At 30.9% G+C, this 25,448-nt stretch overlaps 4 protein-coding genes and 1 non-coding gene across 6 annotated transcripts; 1 reads left to right on the forward strand and 4 right to left on the reverse strand.

The window, feature by feature from the left end:
* Window positions 1–21: 21 nt before the first annotated feature.
* On the reverse strand, window positions 22–6,925 carry LOC108323350 (lysophospholipid acyltransferase LPEAT1). 2 transcript variants are annotated; one of them, XR_001831671.2, is made up of 9 exons: window positions 6,268–6,925; window positions 5,324–5,437; window positions 5,149–5,186; window positions 4,909–4,973; window positions 3,687–3,755; window positions 2,974–3,107; window positions 2,499–2,639; window positions 1,130–1,264; window positions 22–300 (listed from the first exon to the last, which is right to left on the reverse strand). XR_001831671.2 is itself a non-coding variant. In XM_017555814.2 (9 exons), the coding sequence occupies exons 1-9, from the start codon at window positions 6,751–6,753 to the stop codon at window positions 281–283; spliced, it is 1,131 nt and encodes a 376-aa protein (XP_017411303.1). In that variant the 5' UTR covers window positions 6,754–6,925; the 3' UTR covers window positions 22–280. The 2 variants fall into 2 exon arrangements, 1 of the variants encoding a protein (XP_017411303.1); XM_017555814.2 differs by having other exon boundaries at window positions 1,201–1,264.
* A 456-nt stretch (window positions 6,926–7,381) lies between these two features.
* On the reverse strand, window positions 7,382–10,152 carry LOC108330273 (cytochrome P450 734A1). Its single transcript, XM_017564769.2, has 4 exons — window positions 9,564–10,152; window positions 8,818–9,062; window positions 8,380–8,743; window positions 7,382–7,855 (listed from the first exon to the last, which is right to left on the reverse strand). Exons 1-4 carry the CDS (start codon window positions 10,050–10,052, stop codon window positions 7,442–7,444), a joined length of 1,512 nt encoding a protein of 503 aa, XP_017420258.1. The 5' UTR covers window positions 10,053–10,152; the 3' UTR covers window positions 7,382–7,441.
* Window positions 10,153–12,265: 2,113 nt separating this feature from the next.
* On the reverse strand, window positions 12,266–14,659 carry LOC108329536 (uncharacterized membrane protein At1g75140). The gene has a single exon (XM_017563828.2). The coding sequence runs from the start codon at window positions 14,437–14,439 to the stop codon at window positions 12,472–12,474; it is 1,968 nt and encodes a 655-aa protein (XP_017419317.1). The 5' UTR covers window positions 14,440–14,659; the 3' UTR covers window positions 12,266–12,471.
* Window positions 14,660–18,408: 3,749 nt separating this feature from the next.
* On the reverse strand, window positions 18,409–20,827 carry LOC108332666 (outer envelope pore protein 24, chloroplastic). The gene is made up of 3 exons (XM_017567984.2): window positions 20,520–20,827; window positions 20,092–20,451; window positions 18,409–18,648 (listed from the first exon to the last, which is right to left on the reverse strand). Exons 1-3 carry the CDS (start codon window positions 20,718–20,720, stop codon window positions 18,568–18,570), a joined length of 642 nt encoding a protein of 213 aa, XP_017423473.1. The 5' UTR covers window positions 20,721–20,827; the 3' UTR covers window positions 18,409–18,567.
* Window positions 20,828–22,702: 1,875 nt separating this feature from the next.
* Window positions 22,703–22,788, forward strand: LOC128193419 (small nucleolar RNA R16). Its single transcript, XR_008244640.1, has one exon. It is a non-coding gene; the product is annotated as a small nucleolar RNA R16 (small nucleolar RNA).
* Window positions 22,789–25,448: the final 2,660 nt, after the last annotated feature.

The following is a 25,448-nucleotide window of genomic DNA, read 5'->3' on the forward strand; positions in this document are numbered from 1 at the left end:
TATACGCAATGCGCCATGCACTTTTTCCAAACGATATACCACCTATATATAAAAAGGGAACATTTGAACAACGTAGTGCAACATTTTACATATTTACAATGAAATTTAAACGTATGAAAAAATCAATGTAAATATTTTTACATATTTACGATCTTCTCTGCACCCCTAATTCCTGTACCGAGCTCAAGCACTATAGCCCAGTACTGGATTTCCTAAACTAGTTTTTCCTTCCTTAACACAATACAACCATAACAGCTAATACACTGACCATGAAGCCATGTTAGCATTGGGAAAACAAACCTGTAGGAACATAAAACAAATAATTAAGATCCAAGTTGCATGGCCTTTCTAAAAGAGTATCCCTCACGTGTTACTAAATTTTAATACAATTAAGTGATCTAACAAGATGATTCTCAAGAAAAATAACTTGGACATTGTTCTGATTCTATGCACTAGGGTGTAAATTTTCCTTTTTTTGCAATCTGATCTATACCCTTTATATACACCCCACTGTATTTCACAGGAATAGGAAATTGATTGTCTGATTCACGCTAATACTTTTCTGCTCTTTACTCTTTCTGATATCCATTTTGCAATTCTACATTTATGTTAATTTTCTTAAGAGTTAATGTTTGAAAGAGAAGTCATAAAATAATTAAAAACTATAGACTCGTAAAAGTAGTAGTACCCCCACTACCAAAGCAAACGCTATATTCACAATCATAGCTTGACTGCACTATAAAAACATTAACTCTTGCGTTGACGCTTCAGAAGCAGTTCACTTACAAGCAATTAATTTAAAATCGCTGCTGACCTTTCATTATTTACAATCAAGTTACAAAAGAACATATTAGCATTGATAATATAAATATAAATACCCCTCAAATTCATTTGCAGATACTCAAAATATGTTTTTGTTTGGATGAAGAAAGAAAACACGAATAATATTAATTTTCTTCAGTCTGGCTAAAAATTATGAAAACAAAATAATCATTTATAGAAACAAAAAATCAAACTTTTCTTTCCTTCTATTTTTCATGGATTAAAATTTAAGAGTTTTCCTTTTTCCTTTCCCCTTATTTTTCTCCACTCTAGCAAACATAGGGCAAGTGTCAATGAGACTACTGACCTAGTGGAAATAAATAACATTTGAGATTGCGGCCATGAAATTATCAATTGTTGATGCAAAACACTATTTACCGTTGAGGGCTGCATGATACATTCGTTTTTCAGCTAAACCAATATCTGAAAGTATCAAATTTCCCTGCAAGCAAAAACATATAAACAATATGAATCTCGTATCCACTACCAGCTTCCGATTAAACAATACAAAGTCCATTTTACTCCCCTTCTATCTATAAGTAACCACTGCATAGTGAATGCATAACATTGGATGAAGTAAATTTGCAGGAATGGATTTGAAAATAAAGAATGCAAAGAGGAATGGAGATTTTTATTTTAATCAACTGGTGAAGTGAAAATTAAAAGGAACATAAATAGATATTATACCTAACTGTTATAATTTAATCTGTACCAAAAAGTTGGTGCCCCTACCAAAATAACTACTATCATTCAATCTTGTATACATTTTTCAAAACAAGATGTACGAAAGTATTCCTACTTTACAACATTATTACACTACAATTACTCAAAATATCAGGTAATACAATTGATAATAACATTTCATTCGCTGTGTTCCAAGCCCTGTTTACAAGCACTGCTTTATTCACTCATTTTCAATAATGAACTCACCCCAACAATGTATAAAGAGGTCACACAGACAAATGTCAAACAAAAAATATACGGATCACTCAATCATCATGTACAAATATAGTTTCTAAGAATTGGAACGCAAGATCAACATGATAAAAACTTTCAATTTTGATGAAGTAACCAAAATCATTTTCTAAAGAATGATTGAGCGGCATTAGCCTGAAATACTCCATTGGTGTCAGTTTAATAGTTTACATATGCACACACAAATAGACTCAACAGTGTATGTGAAGGGTGGTGATTGAAAGAGTCGTATGAGCCAGAGAAATGAGGTATAAGGCAATATAGTTGGTAGGTTTTCTTTCAACCGTCACGACTCACTCATAGATTATTCACGGCAGGAGGGGAAAGAGGAGTGAGGAAGGTGTGTATTTTGTTAGGGAAAATGATTATGAGCAGAGAAGGCTATGGGAAATCGGGCAGTCAATGAGAAAGGAATTGGGTCATTTGGGCATGAAGGATATAAGACCCGTCCAAGACCATGCAGTGTCTACCATATCCATCTTTTCTTTTCATTTATGTTATCATGTTTCTGTTTCCGTGAATGACAAAGGTCTTCCTCTGTTGTAAGGAGCTAATCTCAAAGAAATTCAAATTATATCTCTCAAACGAATTTGGATTCTCAGTTACATAAACATCGATTCCATCTATAGAATAGAATAAAATCCTGTTAGGATGTAATTTTTCATATTATGCATTTAAATTATTTTAAGGGAGTTAGATACCTCGCTTGCCATCAACCTTCTAACATTATTAGCATATAGTTTGGGATCATCCTGCTCCTGCTGCGAGGGATAGTAAGTAGGTAACTGAATCACCTCCATATAATTTACAAACTGACAGAGAATAAAAATCACATGACGTACCTGCCAAGAACATATGTATATCAAACTTTTAAGAATGCAAGATAGAGATAGGGGAATCATTCAAAAATAAATAACCGGCTAGATTCAATGAAAGACATTATTAGCTCAGTATTAGCAATGTGAAGAAAACATTAATTTTAAAAGAAAAAATGATTGCAGACAAGAACGTTTTGTTTCTCCTAGTCGGTTAGCACAACATCTTGAAGTTTAATTTAAAGCACAAGAGCTGGTCTCTATTGGACCTGAATGAACTAATTATATTACATAAGTAGAAAACAGTTTAAACAAATAATTTAGTGAAAACAGGAAAGTCTAATAATATTCAAATGCTTACGCCAGATATGGATTCCCAGGCAGGGCTAAATCTCTGGTAACGATAAGTTAAAATTACAGGAAGTACTGGTGCTTTTGCTAAAAAACCGCCAGTCTTGAACGGAAGGAGAAATTCCCCATTTGTGGTTGTACCTTCTGCAGAATATACAATACAATTAATTAAATGATTATAAGTACACACAAAGACATGTATGAACAATTAAGATTGTCCTGGTCAATTGTAATAGTTACTGATAAACGCAAACTTATTATATACCAGGAATTATACATTGAGTGGAAAGTTTAATATTGGCTACACTATAACATATGAAACTGACAAAATATTAAAATTAATAAAAGTATACCACTAAAGAAATATGTAAGGTATAGATATAAAGAGCTATATTTTAATACAAAAAATGAGAGATAAATGGTCTTTGGGTTCAACAAAGAAAGAAGTTAAATGTTGAAAACATGGCCAAAACACTTTTGAACAATAAATTAACATAAACTTCCACCTATATTAACAGGGTTAGAGCATGGATGCCACATTCAATTGATTACGTATGTGTGTGACCGGAGAAATTATTTTCAATAAAAACAATATACAAGACCCATAATGAAAATAAGTTTCAAGCAAAAATGAAATTTATAACTAACAAAATCAACAGAGGATCATTTTTAACCCTCCACCCTCCTGCCCAAAAAAAGAAAACATAAAATTAAGATGATAACCTGGGAATAACATCATTGTTGGAGCAGATGGATTTTGGTGAGCTTCCCGAATTCTCTCAGTGACAACAGCTACAGCAAGAAAGGTCAAAGTTCAATTTTACCAGACATTTAACAGACCTAAATATGTCATAGTTGCAACACTAGAATTTATATTTAAACAAAGCATTAAGAACTAAGATTCCCGTTTGACTTGTTAATCACATGAATACGCAGAATCGGAAGACAATTGGGACACCCCTACACAAGCCAAACAGCCACAATATATCCAGAAGCCTAGAGAGAAATTCAAAATCTACACCAAGCAACCAATTAAAATTAAGTATAATAAAAAATTACTTAATTTTGATATACTGTTAGTATACAAGAATTATGATGTCAGTAAACCACATATGACGCCACCTAAAAAAGAATGAAGAAACTTTTTTATATATAAATGAAACCTTACACATTAATACGATTTAGAACTTTATCGTGTATAATCAGTATGAAGTGCTTTACTTGATCAAATCAAGTCATAAGTGTTCTACAGCAGAAAAGGAACACCTTTACAACATCTGAATTTTTAAATAGCACAATGATTATTCTTTCACATTCCTGGAACACCAAATAGTTAAATAATTTAATTTCAACATTTAAAAAATAACTATTTGTCTTCACATGTTTTACTTTAAAAATAATTTAATGAAGGATTGAGACAAACAGAAAAGTTAGGTAACAAACTTCAAGCGTCGCCGGTTTTCTACGGCAGGGATGTTCATACGAATTTAAACAGTTTCCATTTTTCATCTCACCAATTTCAGGAACTTGCTATCTTCCCATACGAATATCAGTTTATCTACCCAAATTACTTCCAGTCATCATACATTTTCAAAACCATCTGTTAACAGGTTCATCCTTTTGGCTAAAATAGAGTTCTAACACATGATATATTCAAGATAATCCAGTTGGAGGTTCTTGAATCAAAATTCATCAATCTCTGAGCAAGTATAGGCCAAAGTACAAAATTCAAGATCAAATACCTCAAAAAATACGAAAGAAACAAAATAGTGGAAGAAATATTTTTTCTTCAATAATTTAAAAATTCAAAATCAAATGATTCAACGCAATTTTCATGTCAAAGTATCAAGTGAAGAATCATACAAAAGGGAAAGAAGGACAAGGATAGGATTTACTTCATTGAAATTGCGCACATTTTAATAATTATAACAAAGTACATACACACCTGAAACACCCTTAAAGTCCGATGACTTTGATTCCCGTTGAACCAGGACGCAACCAAGGCACTTACTGTTACAACTCGCACAACATACAATCATATGTAAGCACAGGATTCTGAAAAGTCTATGAAAAAGGGATACTGAATATTTAAGCAGATAAAATGTAACATTATATGTCACTGAGAAAAATAAAGAGGGAAGCACCCAAGGATCTAAAGATGAAGAAATTGATACATGACACGGACCTGATGAGACCAAGAAGAGGAAGTTTAGCCACTGATCTCTTCATCGATGAGATCCAAGATTGAAATAAATGATTTGAAATTTAGAAAAGAAACGTCAGTTACAAAACTATATGCCAACAATGAAACATGCGCTTAAGATAACGGGAAGGGAAGAAGGACATGCCACATCACAAACCTTAGCAACAAAACTCGGGAACGAGGCATACATGTGATACAAAATATCCAAATATGACACATGATTAGATATTATAACACCGGGTCTTGTGTCTTCGGACTGAGCATTGTTTTCCTTCGTACATTAAAAAAGACAGAAGAAACAAAGTAAGTAGAAAGAATTCCCAAACGGAGAAACAGCTTCTCGTTAGTTACATTGGAAACAAAAAGGTATAGAAAATCAGATAATGAACAACTTCCAATCCAGGTATGTGTGTGTTCGAATGAGCGCTTGCAAAATTAGTACTCATTGATTTTGATTAAAATTGGTTTTGAAGTGAAGAAATTAAATTAGTGTTCTGGATGTTTTTATTTTAAAAGAAAGTTACTAGTAAATTTCAGTATAAAGCTTTCTATTCAATACAAAAAACTATCCAAGTTTGTTTCAACTGGATCTTGAATCAATTTCACAATCTGAAACCAAACATGTGAACATTGTTATCTAAAATTACGCTGAAAATGATCTTAGAAAATTAACATGAATCCAACATGCACTTCGTTCCTGTTTGAAACAATTATGAGTGTGTGCACTGAAACAAGAAACCACATCAAAATGTTAAAAAAAAACGTGGAAGTTACGCTTTTTTTCTTCAATCTGAACAAAGTTCGACATAACTGACGTTTATTTCAACCAGACAAAAGACTTGTTTCTCAGTATTGTGAATTGGAAAATTTGTTTCTCCGATCGACAAGTTTCAAACTGCAATCCAAACACTTCTCTAGACGTGCATCATGCGGGGATATAGATGTGCATCCAAACGGGCTATTGATAAAGTATTTCCACCTTTTTAATTGATAGTAACGAGATACAAGAAAACGAGTAACATCACGGATGCAGTTATCATCAATCTATATCTGGAAAGAGATTATCAAAGCAGAACAGTTTTGCTGCGATTTAGCAAGCACCTGCTCGTTGGTGGTGGTAGAATCTTCAACGTGAGCCGGTGGAATCCGATACGTGTGTGTTATCCAATAAAACCCGAACACGAAGAGCATGAGCCTGGAGAGGGCTCTTCCACTCTGCACAATGACGATCCTCCTCCACCCTACAATGTGCGCGTAATCCTCCTGATGCTCCTCCACGCGATTCGGGACAGAGCACATCGTGCAAACCCTACAAATAAAGTAATAGAGCAACAGGATGGTGGTTATCGCCACCACCCTCACCGGAACCAGCGTCACAAACGCCACACCAAGCAGCACCTTCTCCCGCGTCGGTAACTCACCGCGTCCCATGGAACCGTAAACATCGTGCCGCACGAACGCAGCGAATTTCTTCTCGAGCTCGCCGGAGGAGTCGGCGGCGGAAGGCTTGAGGAGAGGACGCCCGTCATTGTTCGGGTCGGGTTGTTTTGGCGGTTTCGGATTGAGGTCTTGGAGTTCGGACTCCATTGATGAGAGTTGGAACGTTAATCATGTGAACGGTTTTCCATCTGATTTTTGGATTTTTTGGGAGAAAGGAAATGGAAATCGTTTTCTTCTTCTGCAGAAACCGGAGAAGATGAAGGCTTCAAGAAGAAAAGAAATAAGTTTTTCTTTTTTCTCTTTATTGTTCGAAAACGAAAAGAAGAATGGAAGACAATTGTGAGCCAATAATTTAAATAAATAATATTAATATCAAATAACAGTTTTTAAAACTACTACAATAAAAATAACCGTTTTCATATGAAAAAAAAACAGTTATTAAAATATAGTAGAAAAAAGAACAAAATTGTGAAAAATGTGTAAAAAAAAACATGTATCTCAATGTACATTATTATTATTTCACTTTTTATTTTAATTAAAAAATGTAATGTAAACATATTTTTCTCAGCTATAATTTTCAAGTAAGCATGTGATGGAATTCTTGTAATAACATTTTAGATTTAAAAGTTATATAGATATGATTGAAAAGAAAATGTAGAGTAAAATTGATATGATAAATAGAACATTATATAAACATGAAACACTCATTAATTAATTGTCTTAAAATTTTGGATAAAAAATAATGTTAATTTTTAATATAATTGGACTTGTATAATAATGAAATTAGAAATTTGTAAATAATTTGTGACATGGCATTTAACATGAATAAGCATTTTCATAGTTTCTTAAAGATAATTTGCATGCCATATTGAGGTGCCATAGTCATCAACAACATGGGAGCATGAGCATACGAAGGGGATACAACAAAAGAATACCTCTGCAACAGCATGGCAAGTACAATTTTCATTTCAAACACAGCTAAATTTTGTCCCACACAATAGTTAGGACCTAATCCAAAGGGAAGATATGGAGCTAAATGCTTCCTAGGCTCTGCAAATCTCATAGGATTGAATTCAAGAGCATCTTCTCCCCAAAACTCAGTATCATGATGAGCTGAAGTGATAGACAAATAGAGTTGTGTACCAGCTGGAATATCAATCTTCCCCAACTTAACTCTTCTGCTTGCTTCCCTCACCAATGCCCCTGGATTAGGGTACAGTCTTAGTGTTTCTTGAAGTATCAAGTTAACCTATTCAGCCAAAAACTCAACCAATATCACTATTTTCAGAGATACAATATTTATTGTTCAAAATTAAACATATTTATTGTTCAAAATTAAAAAAATTTAAGATTAGTTTTTGAATTAAACATGTTTATAGTCTTTAAATTTCAATATCAAAATGAAACATGTAGTTATCCTAAACTTTTGATATATTTTTGTATTCAAATTTTAAAAATAAATAAATGTGATTAGTTATTTTATTTTAAAATTCTTTTTATATGTTAAAAAAGGAAATTTGAGTTGAAACATGTTAAATAATATAAACTGTGTAAATGTCTAAAATATCATTTAACATATCAAATAAATTTAATGGTTTAGAATCAAACTTTATCACAATTTAAAATAGAGATGAATTTCAATTTTACGTCGGAATTTAGAAAACAAAATCATACTTAATCCTTGCTTATTTAATTACATAATCTCATTCATAATTACCTTATTTTTTTCAATAATTTTAATCGACAATAAAAATGAATTAGGTATACACTTACAAGTTTGAGTTCACTTAATGTTTCTGAAGTTGGGAGATAATTGGGTCCAAGAACATTCAACACCTCTTCACGTGCCTTGCTTTGCCATTCTTGATTTAACCCTAAAAGGAAGAGTGCCCAACTTAATGAAGTGGCACTTGTTTCCTTTCCAGCCATGTAAAAATTCTTGCAATCATCCACTATTTCATCCAACCTTAACTTATGTGTCTCATTGTTGATGAATTTGTGAGAAGACATCAACAGAGAAAGCAAGTTTTCTGAATCATGTTCTGCTTTTTGATTCTCCTCAATCAGTACCTTAATTGCTTCATATGTTTTCTTCTCTAACCTCTTTCTTTCTCTGTTCTTCTTGGTTGGTAGAAATCTGCATGCATAAATTAGTATTGTTGCTATTAAGGAACACAATCACACAAGGTTGTGTTTTTCATATATATGTACCTGAATCCATGAATATAAACACTTCTGATGGCTAAAGAGATCAAATGATAATGTTCTTCTAGTAACTCAAAAATCCCCTTCCCTTCTTCATAGTTACTTCCAAAAGCAACTTTGGATATAATATCAGATGTAAGATCATGCAGATCTTTACACACTTCAATCTCAAATTCATCACTGCCTCTGTTCTTATCTTCCCACTTGTAAAACATTGTTTTTGTGCAATAAGTGATTTCAGGAACCCATAGCTGCATAAATATATACACAAATCTAACTTAGTTAAAGAATTTTGGACTTCTAACACTTTCTCGTGTGTATACATATCGAGTATGAAACTAGACAATAATAAATAATTTGATAATAGTTTAGGTAAAATAATATGTTGAACAAATAATAAATATAATTACAATAAATTTTAACCTATCTCTGATACTATATTAAGAATTGAATTTTAAATCTAATTCAACTCTACAAATTTAATTTATAAAGTGAAATTCATATAGACTAAATTAACCTTATCTCTAGTTAATGTAGAATATGTAACAATCGTCAATCAAAATCTTAAAAGATGATAAATTTATAATTTTTTTCTTTATATTTATATTTTTTTTCCTTTGAAATAGATAAATTTTTGAATTTAGACTCATATTTAAATTTTAGATAAAAAAAAATATCATTATACAAAATTATATTATGATAATAAAAATGTGATTAAGCTAAACTAATGATGCAATAATTGAAATGATTACCTTAACACGTTCTATTTTAAAAGCCTGGTTAGCGATTGCTCTATGCACAGCCCATTTCTCTCCTTTCAACACCAAAATCCCTTCTCCAAAGAACTGTTTCACGGACGGGTTCGGATCTATCCTCTCAAACCATTCACCCGTTTTCAAAAGAATCTCTTTGAGCATATCCGGGTCGGATAGTACCAGTCTGGGCTTCGACCCGTGCCAGTACAAAACAGTTTTCCCATACATGCGTGACCACCTGTGATAGAATGGACACACGCGCTCCAAGATGTCGTGGCACAAAGCCATCGGCTTGGATTGAACCTCCCTGTACATGCGGTGGATCTCATCTGTGTTCCCTTTGATCAGACGGTAGGGAGGTCCCGTGATGCCTTGCAGACGAAAGTGACGTGCAATGATCCATGGAACCCAAATGATAGAATATGCAACTCTTACTATAAACACTGTAAGAAGAAGAAGAACGAAAACAAGTAGAAGATGATGCATGATTAGGGTTGCAAGCTAGATTAATGAGGATTGATATAAGGTTTTTTAAGGTTGTTTATATACAAAACAAGACATGAGGAGAAGCATGTTTGTGTCTATATTTTTTTATTATGGTTGCATCTTGCATTGGTATGATTAGCCCCATATATGAAATGTTGAACTCTGGTGAAACCAAGTAATTATTGGTTTGCTTTCGATAATTTAATAACAAAAATAAGAGTTAAGGTACATGTCACATGAAATACGACGTAGATTAATGGAAAGTAGTAAAAGATAAGGGATGATGATGATGTAACCAGTGACGTACATGTCACTTTGATATTATTGTATTAAATTAGCTTTTTTACTATATATCAAGATTAATTCATTTTAAATATTTTAAAAGTAAGAATATATATGTTGATAAGAAAAAGAAAGAGAAATAGCTGCGGATACTTTAATTTGGATGTTTGATATGTATTTGTATATAATACTTTAGTATATTTTATTATACTGAACGGCTTAATCTATAAAGTAGTTTATAATTTATTATTTATAAATTGAAGCAAACTTTTCAATGTTAAAAGATATCTAAACTTTATAGATTTATGTTAAAAAAATATTAATATTTTTTAAAATTTTATAGTGGAGCATAAAAATGTTATCAAATAATAGATTTGTTTTTCTTTTCTAATTTTGATAAAAAAAATTGCCAGGAGTCTAAATGATCTTTCAATGTGTTCAAAATGTTCCTTCAATTTGTATAATACTAATAAATTTGTATAGTAGATAAATTCTAGTTTGTTTCCATTTGAATGATATCAACATGTCAACAAAAATAAAATTTTAAGAGAAAAATTGTAAGGAATAAAACAATGTTTTATGTTAAAAAAAAATAAAGAGAGAGAATTTGAGTAAAAAACTTGAGAAAATTTACACGTTTTATATATGTGTGCATATGGGAAATTACATATCACTCAACATTATTTTGAATTACAATAATTCAATAAATTATCTATACCTATGCGAAGAGATTTCCATTTTCATAGTCTATATTTATTAATTTTTTAAATTTACTTTTTAAATAATTATTTTACTAATTTTACGGTTTCTTTAAATTTAACTGTTTTTTTTTTTCAGTTTAACCGATTTTTTAAACTTAATCATTTTTTTAATTATAAAAATATTTATAAAATAAATAAAAATTATTTACAAAAAACTTATAAAAATATTTATATTTAATTTATAATAATAATAATAATAATTAATTAATTTTTTATTATCATACAACACTTTTTCGATAATACAAAATTCAAACTAATAATAAACTTGTTCTAAGTAGATAGATATAACTCAACATATTTGATTTTATAATAATATGGCACAAAACTAAGCAAATGTGATTGGTTTTGTACTGATGAATGGTCGCTTCTGCATCATTTTGGCCATTTGGTGTCAGAATTAATCCCTAAACCAAATGATAGAACAAAAGTTCATACAGTAAGTAGAAATTATTACATAATTCAAAATAGTTTGATTTTAGTTAATCTTCATATGACATATAATTTACATTCTTCGGTTTATGATATCACATATGGTTAAAAGCTAATCTACAACTTCAGATATAGTAGGTAACAATTGTTATGGTTTCTGATCTCTTCTTTTCAATTGGTCACAAACTTCTGCAGATTTCTTTTGCAGTCATGTTTTCTACTTCATCTCTAACATGAAAAAAGGAAATCTATAATGTTTATTTGATCAATTGATACACCTTAATTCATTCTGCTAACACACTTTCCTACAGTTTGATCTATCATGAATTAATTACTTAGTGCAGTAATACAACTTGATTCCCTTCTTAACGAGTTCAAGAAATTTAAACTAGATTCTACCCATGAGTTGACTAATTTACTTCATTACAACTTTTTTTTCTTTAATTTCAAAAATATAATAAATTTTCTTTTGATCAAAATCAAAATAATAAGAAACAAATTTGGTCAAACCAACTTCTGTATCTTAAAATAGTCTTGGGACTTTACATTTCTGTTCATGGACTTCTCAAGAAATGTAGAACTCAGAATTCGTGGAGTCCAGATTTTCTGGTAGATTTTTTGTGTCCTCAGTTAAACATTAAAAATACGTTGATATTTATATGTTAAAATATCTTTTTAACATATTTGAAAACATTAAAATCAGACATAACAGAGAAACAACACAGAAAAACCAAACACAGAGAATCCAAATTCGAACATGTTGAAGTAAAAAAGACGAGCAAGTTTCTCAATATAATTTATTTCCCTCTTTTGTGCAACAACTTGAAAGTTAAAAAGGCAGAAAACCAAATAGCAAAGTGATGCTGAAGGATATGATAAGATGTAAAAACTAAGGTAAGGAAAGTTGAAACTGGTTAGAAAAAAGCTCATGCAATTAACTCTGCCACTCAACTGCGCTCATTTACAACTTGGTTTGATACAAACATGCCATCTCTTCTCTTGGGAAAACCCGGAGGATCCATGGTGGTGGCCCTATATTTCAGCTCAGAGGCTCCACGAAAATCTGGATCAACCGAGGCTGGTCTAGCATTGTGATCTGTGGAAGCACCAAGTCTATAGGAACTTGCAGCAGCAGCAGCAGAAGCAGCACCAGGATACCTTGAAGGAGAGCCATACCTTCTTGGAGGAGCTCTGAGAGCTCCACCTCTAAGATCCATGACTTCAGTGGTTCTTGAGCTAGAATCTCCAAAAGATCTGTCTGCAGATGAAGATGCCAAAGGTGCATTGGTGGTGGCTGAAGTGGAAGTGAAAGGGTCATCTGGTCCCCATGATGTAAGTGCTTCCTTCTTCTTGGCGAAAAAGTGCCAAGCACCAAACAAGAAAAGTACAAAGAACAACACAGGACTAGTCCATAGCATGGTGTTGAATTCCCCTTTGAAGATAGGTAGATTAGAATGATACATTCCAACATAGCCTCCTCCAAGTCCAACAATAACAAGTTTTTCCCGGTCAGTGCCTATCAAAGGTATCACTTTTGTTTCAGCATCCAAACCCGGGATTGGACTATTCAAGAATGATGATCTGAGCTCATCAAGACTTGGAGAAAAAACAAGCCTAGGCACACCAACTCTCACATAGTGTGGAGATGAAACATTGTACACATAAACCTTCTCCGGGTTAACAATCAGCAGATACCCTTTGATTGCCTGCAGAGCAAGAGGCTCATCCATGTCAAACTTTTTCTTGTATCTGACCCTGCATTTGAAGTTCATCACATCTCCAAGCAACAACACATAAATCATTTCCCCATCTGAGGTAAAGCCATAAGCTTTGGAACGCTCCATGGCATCAAAAACGTATGTTCTAGCAACAGAATGGTTCAACCCTTCACACTCAGATTCCCTGATTTTCATACCTCTTAGATCCAATGAACCTGCCCCAGTTTCTGTCAAGAACATAAGCCTTTGCTTTAAGAAAGCCAGTGGCCTACTAGAAGCCATGACTGAACCATACAAGGAACCGTTTTCCTTAAAAACCTTGATCTTCCCACTTGTATCAGCAGACAGAATGTACTTCATTCTTCCCACATAATGAACTTCCAAGAGAGTCACACGCCTACCTTCTTCACGGTTTTCAGGTGACACAAACTTACCAACATTCTCCATGAAAAGAGAACTATAATCCTCTCCACCAGACCCTCCCTCCCAAACTCTGTGCAACAAAATTTCCCCGTTTTCATGACCAGTTACTACAAAACTCTCATTCTTATAAACCGAAGTATACGAAACCATTGCAGTAACAGAGGACTCCACCGAGGTATCAAACTCAACCAACACATCTCCATTCCTCAAGAATACATACACTCTACCCCTCTCATCACTAACTGCCACATACTTACTCAGCCCCTCGTGATCCCTAAAAGGCAAAACATTTATACAAGTGACCTCAGAATCCAACTTCACAGCAGATGCAAACTGGAACCTCTCAGACCAAAAGGGTGTGTACTTTGTTACAGACATTCCCTTTGCTCTCTCCCCATCACGGATTTTTCCCTCAAATTCCCCATCTTCAACTCGCTTACTGCTTGATATTGTACCACCGTCACCGTCATCACCACCCTTTCCTTGAGCTGACCTGCCCTTTTCTTGAGCCGGGTCAGGTAGCTTTGATTCTAATCTTGCAACTAAATCACTGAGATTTCTCACTAATTCCTCAAGTTTATCCAAAAAAACTTGCTGATTCAAATAATTGGTTGTTTGGGGCGGTTCAGGAACAGGTTCCTGACATGAATCGGGGTCCAGCTTCGATTCTACTGAACATGATTCGTGGTCTGAAGGGGTGCTGGAAACATGAAGAGAAGAGGAAAATAAGAGCAAAAGGAAGATAAAAAACTTGCCTTTTTCCAAGGACGCCATTGATTTTGAGGAAGAAAATTGAAGGGTGTGTCGGAAGTTGATGGATCTGGTAATAGGAAATTTAGCAAATATCCATGTAAGATACAGGACAGTGTATTGACTGGGGTTGAATTAGGGCTAACATGTGAATGAAGTAACAGAAAACAAGACAAAAAACTAAATTGAGATGAGTTCAATTGTTCTGTAACTGAGGATATGTGATCTGGTCAGATAGCTTTGTTTGGACTATATCTACATCAGATAATCCTTAGATATTGACTAATTAAAGCTCTACATTAATTCTCTTACAAAAATTTATAATCCCACATTTTTTTAAGGTAAAAAATTATTTTTTTATTATAGAAGTATCTTCATGTTTTGTACATTTTAAAATAAATATTATAAATATGCCCTACTCTTCTACGTGGATGTTTTTCTAAACTCATAATAAGTGGTGAATACCTATACCATTTCATGCATATATATATATATATATATATATATATATATATATATATATATATATATATATATATATATATATATATATATATATATATATATATATATATATATATATATATATATATATATATATATATATATATATATATATATATATATATATATATATATATATATATATAAATGATGAGGATATAACGTTCTATTTTGGAAATTATATATAATAAATTTAACAATTTTTATAGAAACTAATTAAAAATTATATTTGTTATAACATCTTGTTTATTGTCGGATTAAAAGGTAAATTATATAATAAATAATCATGTCACCAAGTTTGGTACATAATTCAAGATTGACTGTTGGTGAAGGTACAATTATAACAATCAGATTCAAAATTTATATTTGAAAGTTTTGCTATACACATAGAAATGTCATGTCACTTAGCCTTTCTTTCTACTTAAAATACAACTCAACGACAAATAAAGACGTGAATTTTTATTGTTTGATTTTGTTTATTTGCAACCATTTGCGATGATAGAAAAGTGGGAAAATGGATTAAGAAAGTAGTTTATTGAGAGATTTAAGTGAGTTTATATTGAGTAAAAAATAAAAATAAAAATGTTGTTATACGAAGATGAATCATTCGTAAACTCGTGATATTAAGGTTTTAGGTTGAGATGATGTCAATCTCTTATATATAGATTAATTTATCTTATTAGTATTATATTTCTTGGGTGATTCTTTTTTAAAATACATTTTTGTGGTATCAGAACCAAATGTTTGTTTTGATAACTGGTTCGAACGAGTCTTTATATCAAAAGTCTTCATAGCAAAGAGTCAGACAAGCGTGTCTCTTTATGTAAATTACAGTACAAGTAAGGAAAAGCTTGAGAGAAAGTGTCAATACGAAGGAGGAACTCACACTTTAATGAAAAATTGTTAGAAAATTCGAGTGTGGAGTTTAAATCCATGTTAAGTGAAAAATGAGAAAGATGATAATCATATAAGAATAAAGACCCATAGACTAAGGATGAGCAACAAGTGCGAACTTGATTACATCTTCCTAAATCGTTCATGCATAGTTTCATATAAAAGTGGATAAATTAAAACGAGTAAAATAAATTTAAATACTAAGATATAGTTATGAGAAAAAATATTTGTGGATACTCTACTTATGTTGGTATGCCTAAAATGATAGAGAAACTTTTAAAGGTTACCTAGTTTCATTTTAAGCATATATTAAGATGTGTTTGGATTGAAAAGTAAATTTGAGACCGCAAAAGTGAATATATTTAAAAGGAAAAAATAGATTGTTAGGATTAAGAAAAAGATTATAAAAAATGAAAGAATTTGAAATAAAAATTTATAGAAATTAATGAGTAATGTGATAAATTTAATAGATTAAAAAATATTTTAATTGATAAAAATGAAATATTTGTTATTGTTTATATTTATATTACTGTTATTTATAATTATTTTATATTATTAATGTATTTTTTATTATTTATTTTAATATTATTATTATTATTTGATTTATTATATTTTATTTGATTTTAATCAATTAAATTTATTTTTAATAATTCTGAAAAAAAATTCAATATATGTTAATAAAATATACTTTCCCTGCAACTCATGGCATGTGATAGGGGAAAAACAATTTCTTGTTTTTCCTGATGTGGTGTTTTTATTAGTTTCATCACAGTCAATCTCTTACCATGTTTCAATCGTTAGAAACAAATTCGGCATTATTCTGGCATCTGTTAAATCAGACCACCAACTCATTAGTATATAAAAGTTACTTGCATCATTTAATTTATTAACTATGAATAATAAATTTCTAATTCAATGAAATCAAATCAATATTGACAATACATAATTTCATCTCCTCTTCACGTGCTAATTTTAATGTCACAAATAAATAATAATTAAATATAGACAAAGACTTAATTATTATTTATCGGATTATCTCTTAGACATTTATATAATAAAAATATTTATAAAATAAATAGACATTTTGTAATGATATGAGATGTGAAGTTTATGCTATTGTTTTCATACAGGCATTAATTAGAAGATAAAACTTTACTCGCTCCACAATTTAAAGGAGAAGAAAAAAAAAGCTCTTAATTCGATTTCCAACAATACAAAAGGATTATGAACAAAACAAGTTTATTTAAATGTATTTATAAAATAAGAATTATCTCATGGTTATGGAATTGTAAAGTATGAATGTGATTATTGCTTAGCTGTTGTTTATCCTGATACTCTGTGATTACTCATTCTCACAGAGAGGAGTAACTCGTGTGTGAGAATGGCAGGAAGTCCTAATCCATAAGGACAACTTGGGTGATATATAACGGACTAACCCCAGTGGCGGCTGTTGAGGGCATCCCAGCTACTACACCATCCGGGTGCACAAACGTCGTAGCTACATAATTCATACAGTCCGGACAGTCAGAGTAAAAGTGGTCGGTTATAACATGCGTGTATGACTTTTGTATATGTATGATTGTATTATATGTTTGTCTAAATTGCATGTTAACATAGTTAATTAAATTACACTAGCTTACCCTTATTTTAGGATAACTGTTCTATTTTATTGTAAATGTAGGAACTCTTAAATATTGTTTGCACGTATATTTTTGGGATGTTACACTCCACAATTTAAAGGAGAAGAAAAAAAAGTTCTTAATTCGATTTCCAATAATACAAAAGGTTTATGAACAAAACAAGTTTATCTAAATGTATTTATTGTATAGCAAACATGATTTTATGAGCAACAAAAATATAATAAAATATTACATGTTGCTTAGGGTGTATATGATTAGGAAATATTCTCTTCAATAAAATAAATAATATGCAATCCAAGCTGTTGTATAAATGGTCATATTTGAAAATATTTTCATAATTTTGCACTCTGATCTATTCAAGAAAAGTTATTTACATTTATTATCATTCCTTCTAATCCTTAACTAAGTGAAAAAAGGCGTTGCCACAATAATGTTTCATTGCATCCATGAACAATGTCTCATAAAGCTATAACTACAGTTTGAGTTCCAGAATCATGTTCAACCACTCCCAATTATGATTTTTCCCAACATTTTATCAGCAATAAAACTGTCAATCATGTTCTGCATCAGTGACTGATACAAACCACTCTGCAGTTTGCTTGCTGTACACAAACTATAATTCAACTAGCTATAAAATATATTTATATTGTCCCACAAAAGCTTTTTTCAAACGCCAAGATGGTTTAGATGTTTTGATATGCAAAATAAAGTGTTTCAAATATGTTGTAAACTTCGAACTTACATTGAAAAATACCAGCTCCACAAGTCCTGATAGAACAAGATATCCTTCAAACATTAAAGTAAGAACGGAAAAAGGATAGATCAAACAGAAAAGCTACATAAAATAACTTCTATGAAAATAAAAGTGCCCATATTTTATTGGCAAGCAATTATAGGATGTTGTAATGTGGGGAAAATTCAGGAATAGTTTAAAAATCAAATGCGAAGTTGAAGGTGGACAATTAATGCCAGATTGCTCATAACATGATCAAAATACTATCAAGCATGTAATATAATATTCAGAGGCAAAATATGCCCAATGGTGTGATCGAAAAAGCCTTCAAAACTTGACAGTAAACCTATCAAGCAATTGAAACAATATATTGGAATCAAGCTACATCTCAAAATTCCATGTGGTCTCAGCAATAAGTTTGGGCGCTTTCAACTCCTCAGCCAAGTTAACAGATGCTATAATCTGTAAGACAAAGCTTAAAGTTAGAAAATATGTCTGAGAAACAACAAGATGATACTCAGGAACTACTTAATTATATTGGGGAGGGGGAGTCAACCCATTTAACCAAATTTAATGCAGAAAATAGATTATAGCAGAATCCTAAAAGGGTCAAACCTACACTGATTAATTTATTAATAGAAAAACACACAAGGCATCTATAAGTCATGTACGAACGGTTCTAACTTCTAACATTTCCAAGACTAAAATATATTTTAAAGAAACGGAAAGCAAGAAAGATCACAACCCTGACCGGTATCTTGTTGTATGTATGCCGCCACATATTTAAGTATCTAATTAAGGCTAACAAATTTAAGGAAAAAATCAAGACTACAGTGAAGCATTGGCAACAAAATCAAATGAGAATGAAGATAGATAATCAATCAGTACATATTGCATCCCTTCTTTGACCAATTACTGTCCATTGAGGCGGCTGTATCGGATTATTTACGGCTCACAATATTTATAGCTCACGATGTATATATAATTCGATACAGCCTTTACACTGATTGTTAGCACCCAAGAAAGGTGAAATTTCCAGTCTCCCTTATCCCATTTCCCCGCAGCAAAATTGTGCCTCCTCACACATAACCAATTTCACGATAAGTACTGGCTTCATTATATTCAAAACATCACAAGATGAACGACTGCATCCTCAGCCTAACAGTCTTCATTCATAAGCTTAATCATCAGTCAACTAATAAACCTTCCCTTGGTAAATTAACCCTTGAGGTTTCTACTACTAAAAATCAACCATGAGTGAATGCTCTCGCAATATTCAATATAAAAGCATATAACAAGACTCGTTCAACCAATGACCAAAATTTGTAATAATTTGCAGAAAGAAATTAAATTTACACAACACACTAACATGCAAATTTCATCCAAAATCGACTCAAGCAAAACACAAACACAAGAAAAAGAAAATCTTAGATTTTGGATTACATCTAACTCAATGTCAAATTTGGGATGACCGTTACACTTCCCACGCGCTGAAGACTAAACATTACAATTAAGTTATCTTTCACATATATTCATTCACTAATTTTAGTCCTATCATTACTCAATCTAAGATCACTAATACCTCATCCCAACGACAGAACATATCAAACGTGGCATTATCATAACTAACCCTCTCCAAACGGTCCAAACGGAGTAGCCTCATTGACCGAACAACAAGATTCTAAAACCATATTAGAATTTGGGTTTTCCTTTAAACCTCAAAAGCTAACACATGGCGTGACTAGTTTGAATTTGTTAGTAAATCCCCAGTCAAATATGAGATCCACTCCACATATCTATAAACTCTACCAGAAACATTAAAACTCAAACAAACAAAAATTATCACAAAAAAACAAAACCACAACTACCATCCAAATATTGATATTCATTTGCGAATCGCCTCACCTTGAATCCAGCATTGTGTTTAGGATTCCGCGCCCACTCAACTCCCAAAACCTTGCTGGATGTCTGGTATGAAGCCCTCAACGAGTCATCACCGTAAACCTTCCTCGAAACGGCGAAATCCCATGTGTTCTTCGCCACATCATAGGTGGGTTCAATAGTGGTCAACCCCTTGTGAACATAACTATACTTCAACTTGCAGTTCCCCGAGTCCAGCGCGTAATTCGCCGAAACCTTGTTCGCGGGATCCACCACAAAGGTGCCGTCCAGTACAGTCCGGTTATCCCCCCTGCTGTGCACGTAGGTCAAATTCAACGCCCTGTCTCCAACCCTAACCGTGTTCATGAACTGGAACCGAAAGTCCTGCAAGAAACAGTTTCAGAAACAGCTATTATTGAAGTAGTGGAAGTGGCTAGAGCATGCAATGAAACCTTTTTGGGAACGTTGTAGTCGACGATGAAGGAGCCGGGTTTCTCGACGGCGAGAGCCAAGCCGGTGAGGCTGGGGCCGTTGATGAAAGTGGCTTCTGTTACGGAGGCACGGAACCTGACGTCGGCGGCGTTGACGGCGACGGTGGCGAAAGCGGCGCCGTTTTTGTCGACGTCGTACTTGCCTTTGAGCGTGGCCTTCATCGTAAACAACGGAAGGGAAGTGCGAAGAGACAAGAGAAAAATGGTTGCGCCAAACACAGCCTGATGTCTCCAAACGCGGAATAATAAATCGTTAAAATCCTCACGCTTTTTAGCGCCCACATTCTTTTACTTCGTTTTCGTGGGCCTCACTACTGGGTTTTCTGCTGTGAACAATTGGCCCGTTCAAAGTCAATCTGGGTTTTCTACTTTTCATTTCTCTTAAACTCCTATTTCTTTAAATTATATATTTCACTTAATTATGTCACAATTTTTTTTATAAATTTAAATATTTTTAATTAAATTTTTATTTAAAATTTATATTTTTAATTAAATTTTGTGTTAATTAAATATTTTTTTTATTTTTTTAGTATTTCTTATAAAAAAAAAATTATTATTACATAAAATGATATTGTAATTTATTTAAAATAGTTAATAACTTTTATTCGTTTGATCGGATAATCTCATCAATTATGATAAGGGATAGTCCTTAGTCAAAGAAAAAAATGGTAATGTTGAAAATATTGGGAACATAATATTCTCGTTGTTAGCACATTTTTAATAAAAATTACTCCTTCATTTACATTAATCATAATATTATTTTATATTAATTATAATTTGTAAAACAAGTAATTAAAATAACATGATAAAATAACAATTTAATCAACTAAAAAATTAAATAGAAAACTTAATTATAAATATGAAAAATTTGAGTATTTATTACGCTATATAAATTTAATAGAAATTCATTTGAAAACATTCAAATTTATGTACAACTTAAACTTATTTAACCTTTGTATTTTTATCCACAAAAATATAGATTAAGACTTTAGGTTATAATGTTTTTTCTCAAACTCTTTAATTAGTTGTTTTATTTAAAGTGATTATAACTTCTTCTAGTTTTTTGCATATTTCTGTTTTGAATTGTCATAAAATAAAACTTTTTCTCTAGAATGCATAATATAAAAAAAAAATAACTACGACTTTTCAGATTAGGGTGAAGTCACTTTTGAACTTCTAGTGAGCCTCTATATTTCTAAAACAATTTCAAATTTAGACTAAAATAATTATTTATAAAAAAATTGTTCAATTTCCCTTACAAGTTTTTCAAAAGATGTAGATCAAAATTGAAATACAATCTTTATTTAAAATTATTGAAGATGAAATTAAAGAAAAGGCAAAAGAATGTAAATGGATGATGGAGATAGAAAAAAAATGTTCTGAATACATATTTAAAAACTTTTCATTATTAGCCTTTGTTTAATTATATAAAAAAAAGAAAAAGATTGATTTTCATTTTGTTAATTTAATGAAAATATTGGTGCTAAAACAAAGGTGAACAATACGACACCGTATCGCTGAACGGCATGTATGAGTGCAAACCCTAATCTTCACGCAACCCTTATTTAAAGTCTTTGAGTTCAGCCTCTCTTTGCCGTCTCTCACAACAGCGTTGTAATTCTCTGATTTCGAATCTGTACACATTTTTTCTTTCTCTTCGATTTCGAATTATTTATTTTGTTGAATCTCTGCATTGCATTGTTTGATTCCAAAGGAATTCAATTGGTTTTGTGCATTTTTTTTAAATTTGTTTTCTCCGTTGTTGATCGACTGCATCTGTTTTACCCTCTCTTTTTTGTATCCAATTTCAATGGCGATGGAGATATAACTGATGCGCATATTTTAATGGTTGGCTTACCAGCCCATTGCATAGATTTTGAAAATGCCATGGGTCAAATGGATCTACCGAAATGCCCTAGCAGAAAAAAAAAACGATTCTTTTATGCATTTATGTTTTCTTTGCATTTGTAAAGAGAGATTTGGCAGTGATGATTCAAATCTTAAACCGCTTATTGATATACTGATAAGTTTTGATGACCACAATAATTTATCTGATGCCATTAAACTTGTATTTTAGATTTTTGTTTTGTTTTTCTTGCTTCTTATTCCCTGTTTTTTCAGTGAATCTAATATTGTGACATAGGGTTGGCAAGTGATGCTAAAATTTCTTATCCTACACACTGAATTACTCTGTGAAGATCAAAAACTCCGCTTATTATCTGATGCCTTCCTTGTCATAACTTTGTAGTGTAGAGTTTATTGCTAACTTTGATTGTCTGTGTGTTTTATTGTATGAAAAACTGTTTGATTTGGTTTAAAGTATTATTTAAATCATCAATGATGAAGAAATGCAGACGGGCGGACTGAACTGATGCCGTGTTGATTGTCTGCCACTTCCACACTTGGAATTTCTCTGAGATTAATTGTCGTATGTTTTTTTTAAATGGATTGTGCAATTGGTTGTTTTGTCTGATTGTTTTTGTTATTTTCTTTCTGGGAAGTATGGCTTCTTTTTGTTAAAGAGTAATCTTTCTGCTATGATGAGGTTGCATAAATATGTCTGGACATATGAAAATTCTGTGATATGATAATTGCTTCTTCTGAGCGGAGTTATTAATCCATAGTTTTTGTAAGCTGAATTAGTTTTAGGTTATGAATTTCTCTGTTGAAACTGATTTTAGTTCATGAACTGATTTTAGTACACACTTTGGCTGGTCTTGAAATCTGCCATACTTTGGCTGAACAAAATTCAAAAACTATATTTAATGGTTGAAGAAGAACTTATGTGGTTTAAGTTGTCAATTAAATATTTTGTACTTCTACATTAAATGAAGTAAATGATAATAAATTTTAAAAAACTATATTACAATATATTTTTATTTTTGAACAAAAATATTGGTAAAGGTATTGTCATGAAGTCTTGTTAGTTATTTTATAATGAATATTTCCAGTCTATTGGGTGTGGAAAAATAATCAGGCAAAGAAAAAAAATATCAAATTGCAAATTCCATCTTTTGGAAGTAAAGAAACTATGAAAAGAAATTTAAAAACTGTCTAGAATTACACTCTCAAACATCAATTATATAAAACAATATGATTGATTATGTTTTCTTTTTTCAGAAAAAAAGTCTATAATAGTTCATTATATGTAATTAATTATTTAATGATTATTTATAAAATGTTTATTTTTTATTCTTTTTTAAATTTCGATTCTCACTTTTATTTTATTTGCTTTTTACCAAAAACATATATTTATTTTCTATTTCTTACCCATTACATTATTTTTCTTTATTTTTGTTCTCATTTTTCAAATAGAATGTAAAACATACATACATCTAATAAATTTTATTCTTTATATAAATATCTTAATTTTGATATGTTGCTCAAAACTATAATGTTATTTTTTAAATTAACTGAAATGCAAGGTTGGTGTAGTCTAGTTAATCGTGGTCTAAAAAATGTTAAATAATAATAAAAAGACTACAATTATGTGTGAAATATTTTACAATAATGAATAAGAACATAATGAAAAAAGGTACTATAAAATGTTAAAGGTTACATATTTCATCATTTATCTAACACGAACTTATCAAATAAAAATTCTAAAAATGCATTACACATTCTTTTTAAATCATTTACTATACTATAAATTCGTCAAAAGGCTTCAAAGCTTATAATAATAAATAATCAACTTAAAAAACATAAAACATACATATTTATAAAAGTCAATATTATATATATATATATATATATATATATATATATATATATATATTTATTTATTTATTTATTTTTCAAAATGTTCTTCTTTACACATAAAACTATATTTACTTGTATACATAATATAATTATTACAGTTCACAAAACATATAACACATCCAAAATTAAGTTACTGTAATAAATTTTTAACTTAAAAGAAAATATGTACTAATGACTAACATAATATTACATGCAAGATATAGATTTGCAAGTGAAACTAAGATAAAAGATCAAGACAAGTTTATTACATCAAAGTTGTACATTTACACTTGTCATAGTGTGAGAAAACTTTGGTCTCAACTTTTCACCATCTAATATCTTAAATCACCATTTAAGAAAATATTTATTACAATACAAATGTAAATACTTAATACATGAAGACATAATTCACCAATCATCCTAACATGTGATTACCTACAAATCTTATCATTCTCAATAATAATTTAGATTCAATACAATTCATCAAATCAATTAAACATAAATTATTATTCATTTTACATTTATAACAAGCATTAAAATACAATTAAAAATTATAATTCTTTTAACTTGTGTGAAAATATTTTAGCTTGAGTAAAAATATGTTCACTATTAATTTTGCTTAAGCAACAAATCCTTTATTTGAATGAAAATATGGTTAAGAGTAAAGTTATTTTGGATTCTATTTTTGTTTAAGTGAAAAAATTCTTTCATTTTAGATCCCTCTTTTATTTTCACTTAAGCAAAAATATAATAAAATTCATTATCAACACAAAAATCAATTGGTTTTCAAATATATTTTCAAAAACACTTTAATAATACATATTTTCTAAGCAATTCAAATGATCTATCCAATTGAAAACATTACCTGAAATCAAATCCAATAACTCTCAAGTTTAAATAGTCAAACAAATATTCAACCAAAGACAATCCCTTTATAAAATCAATATATTATGATTATGACACATTCAATATTCAAATCACCTATCATAAGATTTTACATTAAAAAAACATAAATAATTTAAACATAACAAAATTTTAATATATTATCAAGCAAATTGAAAATTATTTTTCTTAACCGATCATACAAAAATTGATTATAAAATTATAAGAAAATAAAAGAAAAAAAATGTATAAAATAAATAAAAATTATTC

The sequence above is a fragment of the Vigna angularis genome, chromosome 7, assembly GCF_016808095.1.
Source record: "Vigna angularis cultivar LongXiaoDou No.4 chromosome 7, ASM1680809v1, whole genome shotgun sequence".
Lineage (NCBI taxonomy): Eukaryota > Viridiplantae > Streptophyta > Magnoliopsida > Fabales > Fabaceae > Vigna > Vigna angularis.

Bases quoted from the DNA above. Each gene is read 5' to 3' on its own strand.
- LOC108332666 (XM_017567984.2), bottom strand. From the start codon at position 20,720: ATGAAGGCCACGCTCAAAGGCAAGTACGACGTCGACAAAAACGGCGCC. The intron at 20,452-20,519 runs GTTTCATTGCAT...TGTTTCTTGCAG, and splicing joins ACTACAACGTTCCCAAAAAG to GACTTTCGGTTCCAGTTCAT. The intron at 18,649-20,091 runs GTGAGGCGATTC...TTTGTCTTACAG, and splicing joins AACACAATGCTGGATTCAAG to ATTATAGCATCTGTTAACTT.
- LOC108329536 (XM_017563828.2), bottom strand. From the start codon at position 14,439: ATGGCGTCCTTGGAAAAAGGCAAGTTTTTTATCTTCCTTTTGCTCTTA.
- LOC108323350 (XM_017555814.2), bottom strand. From the start codon at position 6,753: ATGGAGTCCGAACTCCAAGACCTCAATCCGAAACCGCCAAAACAACCC. The intron at 5,187-5,323 runs GTTTGTGATGTG...TCATCGATGAAG, and splicing joins TCCCGAGTTTTGTTGCTAAG to AGATCAGTGGCTAAACTTCC. The intron at 3,108-3,686 runs GTTATCATCTTA...TATATTCTGCAG, and splicing joins AACAATGATGTTATTCCCAG to AAGGTACAACCACAAATGGG.
- LOC108330273 (XM_017564769.2), bottom strand. From the start codon at position 10,052: ATGCATCATCTTCTACTTGTTTTCGTTCTTCTTCTTCTTACAGTGTTT. The intron at 9,063-9,563 runs GTAATCATTTCA...ATATTTATGCAG, and splicing joins TTAAAATAGAACGTGTTAAG to CTATGGGTTCCTGAAATCAC. The intron at 7,856-8,379 runs GTAAGTGTATAC...TTGGCTGAATAG, and splicing joins CATTAAGTGAACTCAAACTT to GTTAACTTGATACTTCAAGA.